This window comes from Argopecten irradians, chromosome 5 (genome assembly GCF_041381155.1).
Source record: "Argopecten irradians isolate NY chromosome 5, Ai_NY, whole genome shotgun sequence".
In the NCBI taxonomy this organism is placed as follows: Eukaryota; Metazoa; Mollusca; class Bivalvia; order Pectinida; family Pectinidae; genus Argopecten; species Argopecten irradians.
Window position 1 is genome coordinate 1,165,743 of NC_091138.1, and position 14,705 is coordinate 1,180,447.

Here is a 14,705-nt window from a genome sequence, read left to right on the forward strand (position 1 = left end):
GTCTATGTGATACTCCAGGTTCAGGTTCAGGCCAACCAAGTCCCATCTGGTTGTTTATATAGTCTATGTGATACTCCAGGTTCAGGTTCAGGCCAACCAAGTCCCATCTGGTTGTTTATATAGTCTATGTGATACTCCAGGTTTCAGGTTCAGTTCAGGCCAACCAAGTCCCATCTGGTTGTTTATATAGTCTGTGATACTCCCAGGTTCAGGTTCAGGCCAACCAAGACCCATCTGGTTGTTATATATAGTCTGATGTGATACTCCAGGTTCAGGTTCAGGCCAACCAAGTCCCATCTGGTTGTTCAGACCAACCAAAGACCCAGATATAGTCTGTGATACTCCAGGTTCAGGTTCAGCCAACCCAAGTCCCCATCTGGTTGTTTATATAGTCTGTAATACTCCAGGTTCAGGTTCAGGCCAAACAAGTCCCCCATCTGTTGTTTATATAGTCTGATAATACTCCAGGTTCAGGTTCAGGCCAACCAAGTCCCATCTGGTTTGTTTATAAAGTCTGTGTGATACTCCAGGTTCAGGTTCAGGCCAACCAAGTCCCATCTGGTTGTTTATATAGTCTGTGTGATACTCCAGGCCCTGCCTGGGTTCAGGTTCAGGCCAAGCAAGTTCCATCTGGTTGTTTATATAGTCTGTGTGATACTCCAGGTTCAGGTTCAGGCCAACCAAGTCCATCTGGTTGTTTTTACAAAGATATCCCAGTTCCAGCCACTCAAGGAATTAAAACAAATGTTTTATTATTCAGGTGATCAAAGGGTTCAGGTTCAGGACCAACCAAGTCCCATCTGGTTGTTTATAAGTCTGTGATATCCAGGTTCCAGGTTCAGGCCAACCAAGATCTGGTTGATTAGATCCAGGTCAGTTCAGGCCAGGTCAACCATCTCCCATCTAGGGTGGTTTACAAGTTTGTGATACTACAGATCAGGTAAGTCAGTTAAACAACCAGGTTGGTTTGTTTTCAAGGTGAATTCAAAGGTCCAGGTCAGCCAACCAAGTCCCTGGTCATGGTTGTTTATTAAGTCTATTTTTGTGATCCAGGTTCCCAGGCCAAGTCCAAGTAAGATCCCATCTGGTTGTTTTATATAGCTTCATGTGATAAAGGTTCAGTCCAGATGCCCAAGATCCTGGTTGTTTATATATCCCCAGGTTCAGGTAACTCCAGGCCAACCAAGCCCCCCCCCCCCATTGGTTGTTTAGGAGTCCTGACAACCCCAGTTCAAAGTTCAGGCCAGCCAAGTCCCATCTGGATGAAGTATTCCTCCAGGTTCAGGTTCCAGCCAACCAATCCCATCTGGGATGGAAAGTTTCCATACTTACCCCATCCCCAGCCCAGTAATCCTGGATGGTTGTTCCCCCTGGAATTATCCCCAGTCCCAGATCCTGGATGGTTGTTTACAAAACTATCCCCCAATCTCCAGGTTCAGTCCTGGATCTGGTAATCAAGGTTCCCCCAATTATCCCAGGCATCAAAGTAAGTCAAGGAATTCTGGTTGATGGTTTATCCCCCAGGCCCCCCAAATCCTGGTTGGTTGTTAAGTCAATTATCCCCCCCCCCCAAGCCCCCAGGTAAAAACAATTATCTCAGGCATCCAAAGTAAAGTCAAGGAAATTTGGTTAATCAATCTTCCCGCATCAAAGTAAGTCAATGAATTAAACCAATTAATCTCCAGGCATCAAGGGCATTCAATTGAAGTCAAAGTTTAATCAAGGTCCAGGCATCAAAGTAGATTCAAGGAATTAAACTAATTATCTCATCATCAATGGTAAGTCAAGGAATTAAACAATTAATCTCCAGGCATCAAAGTAAGTCAAGGAATTAAACAATTATCTCCAGGCATCAAAGTAAGTCAAGGAATTTAAACAATTATCTCCAGGCATCAAAGTAAGTCAAGGAATTAAACAATTATCTCCAGGCATCAAAGTAAGTCAAGGAGTTAAACAATTATCTCCAGGCTCTCAATCAAAGTAAGTCAAGGAATTAAACAATTATCTCCAGGCATCAAAGTAAGTCAAGGAATTAAACAATTATCTCCAGGCATCAAAGTAAGTCAAGGAATTAAACAATTATCTCCAGGCATCAAAGTAAGTCAAGGAATTAAACAATTATCTCCAGGCATCAAAGTAAGTCAAGGAATTAAACAATTATCTCCAGGCATCAAAGTAAGTCAAGGAATTAAACAATTATCTCCAGGCATCAAAGTAAGTCAAGGAATTAAACAATTATCTCCAGGCATCAAAGTAAGTCAAGGAATTCATTTAACAATTATCTCCAGGCATCAAAGTAAGTCAAGGAATTAAACAATTATCTCCAGGCATCAAAGTAAGTCAAGGAATTAAACAATTATCTCCAGGCATCAAAGTAAGTCAAGGAATTAAACAATTATCTCCAGGCATCAAAGTAAGTCAAGATTAAACAATTATCTCCAGGCATCAAAGTAAGTCAAGGAATTAAACAATTATCTCCAGGCATCAAAGTAAGTCAAGGAATTAAACAATTATCTCCAGGCATCAAAGTAAGTCAAGGAATTAAACAATTATCTCCAGGCATCAAAGTAAGTCAAGGAATTAAACAATTATCTCCAGGCATCAAAGTAAGTCAAGGAATTAAACAATTATCTCCAGGCATCAAAGTAAGTCAAGGAATTCATTAAACAATTAAACAATTATCTCCAGGCATCAAAGTAAGTCAAGGAGTTAAACAATTATCTCCAGGCATCAAAGTAAGTCAAGGAATTAAACAATTATCTCCAGGCATCAAAGTAAGTCAAGGAATTAAACAATTATCTCCAGGCATCAAAGTAAGTCAAGGAATTCATTTAACAATTATCTCCAGGCATCAAAGTAAGTCAAGGAGTTAAACAATTATCTCCAGGCATCAAAGTAAGTCAAGGAATTAAACAATTATCTCCAGGCATCAAAGTAAGTCAAGGAATTAAACAATTATCTCCAGGCATCAAAGTAAGTCAAGGAGTTAAACAATTATCTCCAGGCATCAAAGTAAGTCAAGGAATTAAACAATTATCTCCAGGCATCAAAGTAAGTCAAGGAATTAAACAATTATCTCCAGGCATCAAAGTAAGTCAAGGAATTAAACAATTATCTCCAGGCATCAAAGTAAGTCAAGGAATTAAACAATTATCTCCAGGCATCAAAGTAAGTCAAGGAATTAAACAATTATCTCCAGGCATCAAAGTAAGTCAAGGAATTCATTAAACAATTATCTCCAGGCATCAAAGTAAGTCAAGGAATTAAACAATTATCTCCAGGCATCAAAGTAAGTCAAGGAATTCATTAATCAATTATCTCCAGGCATCAAAGTAAGTCAAGGAATTAAACAATTATCTCCAGGCATCAAAGTAAGTCAAGGAATTAAACAATTATCTCCAGGCATCAAAGTAAGTCAAGGAATTTTATAAACAATTATCTCCAGGCATCAAAGTAAGTCAAGGAATTAAACAATTATCTCCAGGCATCAAAGTAAGTCAAGGAGTTAAACAATTATCTCCAGGCATCAAAGTAAGTCAAGGAATTCATTAAACAATTATCTCCAGGCATCAAAGTAAGTCAAGGAATTAAACAATTATCTCCAGGCATCAAAGTAAGTCAAGGAGTTAAACAATTATCTCCAGGCATCAAAGTAAGTCAAGGAGTTAAACAATTATCTCCAGGCATCAAAGTAAGTCAAGGATTAAACAATTATCTCCAGGCATCAAAGTAAGTCAAGGAAGTTAAACAATTATCTCCAGGCATCAAAGTAAGTCAAGGAATTAAACAATTATCTCCAGGCATCAAAGTAAGTCAAGGAATTAAACAATTATCTCCAGGCATCAAAGTAAGTCAAGGAATTAAACAATTATCTCCAGGCATCAAAGTAAGTCAAGGAATTTGTTAAACAATTATCTCCAGGCATCAAAGTAAGTCAAGGAATTAAACAATTATCTCCAGGCATCAAAGTAAGTCAAGGAGTTAAACAATTATCTCCAGGCATCAAAGTAAGTCAAGGAATTAAACAATTATCTCCAGGCATCAAAGATAAGTCAAGGAATTAAACAATTATCTCCAGGCATCAAAGTAAGTCAAGGAATTAAACAATTATCTCCAGGCATCAAAGTAAGTCAAGGAATTAAACAATTATCTCCAGGCATCAAAGTAAGTCAAGGAATTCATTAATCAATTATCTCCAGGCATCAAAGTAAGTCAAGGAATTCATTAATCAATTATCTCCAGGCATCAAAGTAAGTCAAGGAATTCATTAATCAATTATCTCCAGGCATCAAAGTAAGTCAAGGAATTCATTAATCAATTATCTCCAGGCATCAAAGTAAGTCAAGGAATTCATTAATCAATTATCTCCAGGCATCAAAGTAAGTCAAGGAATTCATTAATCAATTATCTCCAGGCATCAAAGTAAGTCAAGGAATTAAACAATTATCTCCAGGCATCAAAGTAAGTCAAGGAATTAAACAATTATCTCCAGGCATCAAAGTAAGTCAAGGAGTTAAACAATTATCTCCAGGCATCAAAGTAAGTCAAGGAATTAAACAATTATCTCCAGGCATCAAAGTAAGTCAAGGAATTAAACAATTATCTCCAGGCATCAAAGTAAGTCAAGGAATTAAACAATTATCTCCAGGCATCAAAGTAAGTCAAGGAATTAAACAATTATCTCCAGGCATCAAAGTAAGTCAAGGAATTAAACAATTATCTCCAGGCATCAAAGTAAGTCAAGGAATTAAACAATTATCTCCAGGCATCAAAGTAAGTCAAGGCAACAATTATCTCCAGGCATCAAAGTAAGTCAAGGAATTCATTAAACAATTATCTCCAGGCATCAAAGTAAGTCAAGGAATTCATTAATCAATTATCTCCAGGCATCAAAGTAAGTCAAGGAATTCATTAATCAATTATCTCCAGGCATCAAAGTAAGTCAAGGAATTCATTAATCAATTATCTCCAGGCATCAAAGTAAGTCAAGGAATTCATTAATCAATTATCTCCAGGCATCAAAGTAAGTCAAGGAATTCATTAATCAATTATCTCCAGGCATCAAAGTAAGTCAAGGAATTAAACAATTATCTCCAGGCATCAAAGTAAGTCAAGGAATTAAACAATTATCTCCAGGCATCAAAGTAAGTCAAGGAATTCATTAATCAATTATCTCCAGGCATCAAAGTAAGTCAAGGAATTCATTAATCAATTATCAATTTATCTGTCAATTCTCTATAGAGATAAAGATAAAAGTGAGGTACACATTCTACACATTATGAATGAGTTTTTAACAAGAGTTGGACAGTCTGTCCAACGTGATTTGGGAAATGTTTAAGTTTCGGAAACATTTCTTTGAAAAGTTTCAATTTATTTTGTCTATTATGTTTTCCCACAAATTTTCCATTTTGATCTTAATCATTTAAAAAGTTGAAAAATCTTCTTCCCAACTTTCCACCTAGATAAACGTTGTCATATCTTATAACTTATCGTTCCCTCCTCGGATAGAATTTTGATTGTTTAATGCTTATACATTTCAGGGTTTCAGAAATGCGTGTTGATCTTGATGAGGTAATGAAAGCAAAGTCTCAGTTAGAAAGAGTTGCCTTTCAACTAGCTGATGACCTTCGCACCTTAAAACTTCGAGTGGATTCTCAAGCCTCAGACTTTTCTGCAGTGTCAGGAGATCTAAAGAACAAATCCAAGAAGTTGGAGGATGAAAACAGAGCACAGGTATGGATAGTAGGATGTTATACAGATAAAAAAAAACCATTTATAAACTACTCAGTAAGAGATTGTAATCCAGATAAAAAACTAACCCCATTTATAAACTACTCAGTAAGAGATGTAATATGATGTACATTGTAATCCAGGTAAAAAACTAACCCCATTTATAAACTACTCAGTAAGAGATGTAATATGATGTACATTGTAATCCAGGTAAAAAACTAACCCCATTTATAAACTACTCAGTTAGAGATGTAATATGATGTACATTGTAATCCAGGTAAAAAACTAACCCCATTTATAAACTACTCAGTAAGAGATGTAATATGATGTACTTTGTAATCCAGGTAAAAAACTAACCCCATTTATAAACTACTCAGTAAGAATGTAATCATGATGTAATGTAATCCAGGTAAAAACTAACCCCATTTATAACTACTCAGTAAGAGATGTAATATGATGTACTTTGTAATCCAGGTAAAAACTAACCCCATTTATAAACTACTCAGTAAGAGATGTAATATGATGTACATTGTAATCCAGGTAAAAAACTAACCCCATTTATAAACTACTCAGTAAGAGATGTAATATGATGTACATTGTAATCCAGGTAAAAAACTAACCCATTTATAAACTACTCAGTAAGAGATGTAATATGATGTACATTGTAATCCAGGTAAAAACTAACCCATTTATAAACTACTCAGTAAGAGATGTAATATGATGTACATTGTAATCCAGGTAAAAAACTAACCCCATTTATAAACTACTCAGTAAAAGATGTAATATGATGTACATTGTAATCCAGGTAAAAAACTAACCCCATTTATAAACTACTCAGTAAGAGATGTAATATGATGATCGTACATTGTAATCCAGGTAAAAAACTAACCCCATTTATAAACTACTCAGTAAGAGATGTAATATGATGTACATTGTAATCCAGGTAAAAAACTAACCCCATTTATAAACTACTCAGTAAGAGATGTAATATGATGTACATTGTAATCCAGGTAAAAAAACTAACCCCATTTATAAACTACTCAGTAAGAGATGTAATATGATGTACATTGTAATCCAGGTAAAAAACTAACCCCATTTATAAACTACTCAGTAAGAGATGTAATATGATGTACATTGTAATCCAGGTAAAAAACTAACCCCATTTATAAACTACTCAGTAAGAGATGTAATATGATGTACATTGTAATCCAGGTAAAAAACTAACCCCATTTATAAACTACTCAGTAAGAGATGTAATATGATGTACATTGTAATCCAGGTAAAAAACTAACCCCATTTATAAACTACTCAGTAAGAGATGTAATATGATGTACTTTGTAATCCAGGTAAAAAACTAACCCCATTTATAAACTACTCAGTAAGAGATGTAATATGATGTACATTGTAATCCAGGTAAAAAAACTAACCCCATTTATAAACTACTCAGTAAGAGATGTAATATGATGTACATTGTAATCCAGGTAAAAAACTAACCCCATTTATAAACTACTCAGTAAGAGATGTAATATGATGTACATTGTAATCCAGGTAAAAAACTAACCCCATTTATAAACTACTCAGTAAGAGATGTAATATGATGTACATTGTAATCCAGGTAAAAAACTAACCCCATTTATAAACTACTCAGTTAGAGATGTAATATGATGTACATTGTAATCCAGGTAAAAAAAACTAACCCCATTTATAAACTACTCAGTTAGAGATGTAATATGATGTACATTGTAATCCAGGTAAAACTAACCCCATTTATAAACTACTCAGTTAAGAGATGTAATATGATGTACATTGTAATCCAGGTAAAAAACTAACCCCATTTATATAAACTACTTAGTAAGAGATTAAATATGATGTACATTGTAATCCAGGTAAAAAACTAACCCCATTTATAAACTACTCAGTAAGAGATGTAATATGATGTACATTGTAATCCAGGTAAAAAACTAACCCCATTTATAAACTACTCAGTAAGAGATGTAATATGATGTACATTGTAATCCAGGTAAAAAAACTAACCCCATTTATAAACTACTCAGTTAGAGATGTAATATGATGTACTTTGTAATCCAGGTAAAAAACTAACCCCATTTATAAACTACTCAGTAAGAGATGTAATATGATGTACATTGTAATCCAGGTAAAAAACTAACCCCATTTTATAAACTACTCAGTAAGAGATGTAATATGATGTACATTGTAATCCAGGTAAAAAACTAACCCCATTTATAAACTACTCAGTAAGAGATGTAATATGATGTACATTGTAATCCAGGTAAAAAACTAACCCCATTTATAAACTACTCAGTAAGAGATGTAATATGATGTACATTGTAATCCAGGTAAAAAACTAACCCCATTTATAAACTACTCAGTAAGAGATGTAATATGATGTACATTGTAATCCAGGTAAAAAACTAACCCCATTTATAAACTACTCAGTAAGAGATGTAATATGATGTACATTGTAATCCAGGTAAAAAACTAACCCCATTTATAAACTACTCAGTAAGAGATGTAATATGATGTACATTGTAATCCAGGTAAAAAACTAACCCCATTTATAAACTACTCAGTAAGAGATGTAATATGATGTACATTGTAATCCAGGTAAAAAACTAACCCCATTTATAAACTACTCAGTAAGAGATGTAATATGATGTACATTGTAATCCAGGTAAAAAACTAACCCCATTTATAAACTACTCAGTAAGAGATGTAATATGATGTACATTGTAATCCAGGTAAAAAACTAACCCCATTTATAAACTACTCAGTAAGAGATGTAATATGATGTACATTGTAATCCAGGTAAAAAACTAACCCCATTTATAAACTACTCAGTAAGAGATGTAATATGATGTACATTGTAATCCAGGTAAAAAACTAACCCCATTTATAAACTACTCAGTAAGAGATGTAATATGATGTACTTTGTAATCCAGGTAAAAAACTAACCCCATTTATAAACTACTCAGTAAGAGATGTAATATGATGTACATTGTAATCCAGGTAAAAAACTAACCCCATTTATAAACTATAGAAGTTAGAGATGTAAATATTATGTACATTGTAATCGTTAACCAACTAACCCCATTTATAAACTACTCAGTAAGAGATGTAATATGATGTACTTTGTAATCCAGGTAAAAAACTAACCCCATTTATAAACTACTCAGTAAGAGATGTAATATGATGTACATTGTAATCCAGGTAAAAAACTAACCCCATTTATAAACTACTCAGTAAGAGATGTAATATGATGTACATTGTAATCCAGGTAAAAAACTAACCCCATTTATAAACTACTCAGTAAGAGATGTAATATGATGTACATTGTAATCCAGGTAAAAAACTAACCCCATTTATAAACTACTCAGTAAGAGATGTAATATGATGTACATTGTAATCCAGGTAAAAAACTAACCCCATTTATAAACTACTCAGTAAGAGATGTAATATGATGTACATTGTAATCCAGGTAAAAAACTAACCCCATTTATAAACTACTCAGTAAGAGATGTAATATGATGTACATTGTAATCCAGGTAAAAAACTAACCCCATTTATAAACTACTCAGTAAGAGATGTAATATGATGTACATTGTAATCCAGGTAAAAAACTAACCCCATTTATAAACTACTCAGTAAGAGATGTAATATGATGTACATTGTAATCCAGGTAAAAAACTAACCACATTTATAAACTACTCAGTTAGAGATGTAATATGATGTACATTGTAATCCAGGTAAAAAACTAACCCCATTTATAAACTACTCAGTAAGAGATGTAATATGATGTACATTGTAATCCAGGTAAAAAACTAACCCCATTTATAAACTACTCAGTAAGAGATGTAATATGATGTACATTGTAATCCAGGTAAAAAACTAACCCCATTTATAAACTACTCAGTAAGAGATGTAATATGATGTACATTGTAATCCAGGTAAAAAACAACCCATTTATAAACTACTCAGTAGAGATGTAATATGATGTACTTTGTAATCCAGGTAAAAAAACTAACCCCATTTATAAACTACTCAGTAAGAGATGTAATATGATGTACATTGTAATCCAGGTAAAAAAACTAACCCCATTTATAAACTACTCAGTAAGAGATGTAATATGATGTACATTGTAATCCAGGTAAAAAACTAACCCCATTTATAAACTACTCAGTAAGAGATGTAATATGATATACATTGTAATCCAGGTAAAAAACTAACCCCCATTTATAAACTACTCAGTTAGAGATGTAATATGATGTACATTGTAATCCAGGTAAAAAACTAACCCCATTTATAAACTACTCAGTAAGAGATGTAATATGATGTACATTGTAATCCAGGTAAAAAAACTAACCCCATTTATAAACTACTCAGTTAGAGATGTAATATGATGTACATTGTAATCCAGGTAAAAAACTAACCCCATTTATAAACTACTCAGTAAGAGATGTAATATGATGTACATTGTAATCCAGGTAAAAAACTAACCCCATTTATAAACTACTCAGTTAGAGATGTAATATGATGTACATTGTAATCCAGGTAAAAAACTAACCCCATTTATAAACTACTCAGTTAGAGATGTAATATGATGTACATTGTAATCCAGGTAAAAAACTAACCCCATTTATAAACTACTCAGTAAGAGATGTAATATGATGTACATTGTAATCCAGGTAAAAAACTAACCCCATTTATAAACTACTCAGTAAGAGATGTAATATGATGTACATTGTAATCCAGGTAAAAAACTAACCCCATTTATAAACTACTCAGTAAGAGATGTAATATGATGTACATTGTAATCCAGGTAAAAAACTAACCCCATTTATAAACTACTCAGTAAGAGATGTAATATGATGTACATTGTAATCCAGGTAAAAAACTAACCCCATTTATAAACTACTCAGTTAGAGATGTAATATTATGTACTTTGTAATCCAGGTAAAAAAAACTAACCCCATTTATAAACTACTCAGTTAGAGATGTAATATGATGTACTTTGTAATCCAGGTAAAAAAACTAACCCCATTTATAAACTACTCAGTTAGAGATGTAATATTATGTACTTTGTAATCCAGGTAAAAAAAAACCCCATTTATAAACTACTCAGTAAGAGATGTAATATGATGTACATTGTAATCCAGGTAAAACACTAACCCCATTTATAAACTACTCAGTAAGAGATGTAATATGATGTACATTGTAATCCAGGTAAAAAACTAACCCCATTTATAAACTACTCAGTAAGAGATGTAATATGATGTACATTGTAATCCAGGTAAAAAACTAACCCCATTTATAAACTACTCAGTAAGAGATGTAATATGATGTACTTTGTAATCCAGGTAAAAAACTAACCCCATTTATAAACTACTCATTAAGAGATGTTATATGATGTACATTGTAATCCAGGTATAAAACTAACCCCATTTATAAACTTTGGGTAATTGATTTTAGTGACATTAACAAATCTATTGTTGTCACTTGAACATTATACATTCAACATACATACAGTTTACAGAATTCTCCTGTTACTCACGCGATCCCAATGAATAATACCAATAATGACATATATTACATATTGGTTGATAAAATCACTCTATTTCATTTATATCTTTGTGGTTTAGACTATTATTAATCTTTCAACTTCTATTGCTTAATTTCACTCCAAGTTTAGTACCTATGTGCTTCTAAATTTAAATGAGATTTCTAGAATTGTCATTATTTACCTATAAGCTTGATATAAGATTTTTTGTATTTTTTTCTAGTTAGCCTATTCCAAATAATTGCAGTAAAAAAACGAGAATTTTGTGATTTTAAAGACCATTAAATATTTACATATGACATTGTATTACCTTTTTTTGGTAATAGAAATAATGTACTGCATTAAGATTTTATAATTGACTAAATCCTATATGCACCAATGTGCATTCCCCTACAAACTGCCCTCCTTATCTGATACACTGTCTGTTTGTCAATGCCAACAGGAGGAGCAGGTAACTGTGTGTTGTACTGGTTATATCCCCTACATAGTCCTATATACATACATGTAGTTGTTTGTATTTATACTTTATTCCTATTTCTGAAATAGTCTCCCTGAGTATGTCTATTCTAATTCTTGGTATAATTATGATTTACAGCAGACCAGACAACCATATTATATTCCATTCCTAAATGGTCCTGGTTCCTCACAGTTCCTACACACAAGATATTAAACTCTCTGACATAGTGAGATAGTTAAAATGATTGGTCCATTGTAATTCTCTTTTATTCTTCAGAACCATATAAAACCTGTCTCAGCTCTTTGTTTTTTTCTGTTTTATTCATTTATAGCTTTTTGATTTATAGTTACAAATATATCATAGATAATTCTCTGTGTTGTAAATTGTTTTTCCCTATGTATTGATTACCTCCCCTGGGCATTGATTACCTCCCCTATGTGTTGATTACCTCCTTGTGTATTGATTTTTCCCTTGTGTATTGATTGCTTACCTTGTGTATTGATTACCTCCCCTATGTATTCATAACCTCCCCTGTGTATTGATAACTTCCCTTGTGTATTGATTACCTCCCATGTGTATTGATTGCTTCCCCTGTTTATTGATCACCTTCCCTATGTATTGATTACCTCCCATGTGTATTGATTACCTCCCTTGTTTATTGATCACCTTCCCTATGTATTGATTACCTCCCCTGTATATTGATTACCTCCCCTATGTATTGATTACCTCCCTGTATATTGACTACCTCCCCTATGTATTGATTACCTCCCTTGTGTATTGATTACCTCCTATGTGTATTGATTACCTCCTCTGTGTATTGATTACCTCCCCTATGTATTGATTACCTCCCCTGTGTATTGTTTACCTCCCCTGTGTATTGATTACCTGCCCTATGTATTTATTACCTCCCCTGTGTATTGATTACTTCTCTTGTGCATTGATTACCTCCCTGTATATTGATTACCTCCCCTATGTATTGATTACCTCCCTTGTGTACTGATTACCTCCTGTGTGTATTGATTTCCTCCCCTGGGTATTGGTTGCCTCCTGTGTGTATTGATTACCTCCCCTCCCCTGTGTATTGATTACCTCCCCTGTGTATTGATTACTTCTCTTGTGCATCGATTTCCTCCCCATGTGTTGATTACCTTCCTTGTGAATTGTTATCTCACCTGACAAATGATTTGGTTATATCCCCAATGAATTCATTCTCTCCTTTGTTACTTTGATTTTACTTTTTTGTTGTTTTTAAGCAAAAAAAAAAAAAAAAAAAAAGAAATGATCAAAAAGAAAGCATTAGGTATAGTAACAATTTACCATGTTTCCTAGTAACCAAACAAAAGTTGGACCCACTCAATAAAACAAAAACAAAAAAATGGTGAAAGTACCAGGATGGAATGATGTTTCCCTAAATATCTCTGTATTGTAGCTGGATGCACTGAGGAAGCATACATCACTCCAATCCCAGTCAGAACAGCAAGCCAATCTCCTGCGGGGACAGGTAGAAACTAGGTAGGTAAGACTAGTGTAACACTTGTAAAGGTTTATGGAATGTGAATCCTAACTTACTTACTAAGTTTCTTGTTACTTTTGTTTATTCCTAAGAATGAAATCTAATGAGCTATTTCAACCTATATTAGAAAACACAAAATAAGATTCGTTCATTTTGGTATATATTTGAGTTACATTCAGTCCAGCTAAAATTGCCTTACTTGACATTTCTGCAGATTGACAGAATTACGTGATGTCTTGGTTGATGTACGAACAAAACAGGAAAATGAGGTGGTGGAGAGACGTTCATTGGAACAAAGTTTGCAACAAAAGTAAGTGGCATTCATAGACATCAGCTGGGGTACAGTGTCAGATCAATCATTCAACAGAAATGTCTGATTTTGGAGGGTGCAATTCATCCTAAATGAACGGTTGGTGCTTTGTACAATCATTTTCTGTTTTTTCTTAATGAATTACAATTGAACTCAGGGCAGTTGATTTGTTGATATTTGGTTAAGAACATTAGATAGAAAACTATAATATATAGCTTTAAAATGGGTTAAAAACTGAACATTTATTTGATGCTCTTCATTTCAGAAGTTGAACATGAATGTTTTGATTATTTTACTACAGAGTGAATGAGCTGCAGCAATCACTATCCGAGGCAAATCGTAAACGAGAAGAGACTGTTCACTCAATGGACATGGTGCTACGCGAGCGTGAACATGCCTCACAAGCTGATCGGCTGGCCTTGACAACCAAGGTCGCGGATACTGTGGAGGATCTCAATAAGAAATTGATGGAAAAAGATTTAAAGATTCGGGGGGAGGTACAGGATCGGTACCTCCAGCTGGAACGGGTTAGTGTCCTATAGAGTAAACACCTTCCAACAAAGCAAAAGTTTTCACAAAAAGACAAAGTCAATAGTGACCTATTCTAATCACCTTTTATCTGTCGTCGTCCGTTCTCCGTCATGCGACGATATATAATTTACATTTTCAACTTCTTCTCCAGAACCAGTTAACCAAACTCGTTGAAATTTGCAGAAACCTTCCATGGCCAAAGGTCAAACAAAATTGTGAATTATATGGTCCCAGTGGGGGGGTCAAGTTTACTATAGTTTATATAGGGAAACACATTTTTGAGAAATAATCAATGTTGTCAGAATAATCAGTATGACATAGCAATTGAACCCCAATTGACAAAATGTTCTTGACTGACACCCAGGGCTCTTGACGGACTCCAGTGGTCTGAGGGGTGGGACCAAAAGGGGCCAAATTAGTTTTATATTAACCGTTTAAGCTTCAAAAATCTTCTAAAATTCCAGAAATGGCATAAACATATACTCTTCACAGATTAAAAGATCTTATGATCCTTTACAAAAATTGTCAATAATATGACCCCAGGGTTCAGTGTTGCCCCCTGGGGAGGGGTTGGAGCATATGATTATAG

The 14,705-nt window shown here is 34.0% G+C and overlaps 1 protein-coding gene across 1 annotated transcript in view; it reads left to right on the forward strand.

Moving 5' to 3' along the window:
• The first annotated feature begins 1,357 nt into the window (after positions 1-1,357).
• Positions 1,358-14,705, forward strand: part of LOC138324189 (coiled-coil domain-containing protein 154-like) — a 32,131-nt gene continuing 18,783 nt past the window's right edge. The window contains exons 1-6 of the mRNA XM_069269270.1: positions 1,358-1,486; positions 5,137-5,144; positions 5,541-5,733; positions 13,192-13,274; positions 13,490-13,585; positions 13,887-14,112. Coding sequence (XP_069125371.1) covers positions 1,358-1,486; positions 5,137-5,144; positions 5,541-5,733; positions 13,192-13,274; positions 13,490-13,585; positions 13,887-14,112 — 735 coding nt within the window. The remainder of the gene's footprint in view (positions 1,487-5,136; positions 5,145-5,540; positions 5,734-13,191; positions 13,275-13,489; positions 13,586-13,886; positions 14,113-14,705) is intronic.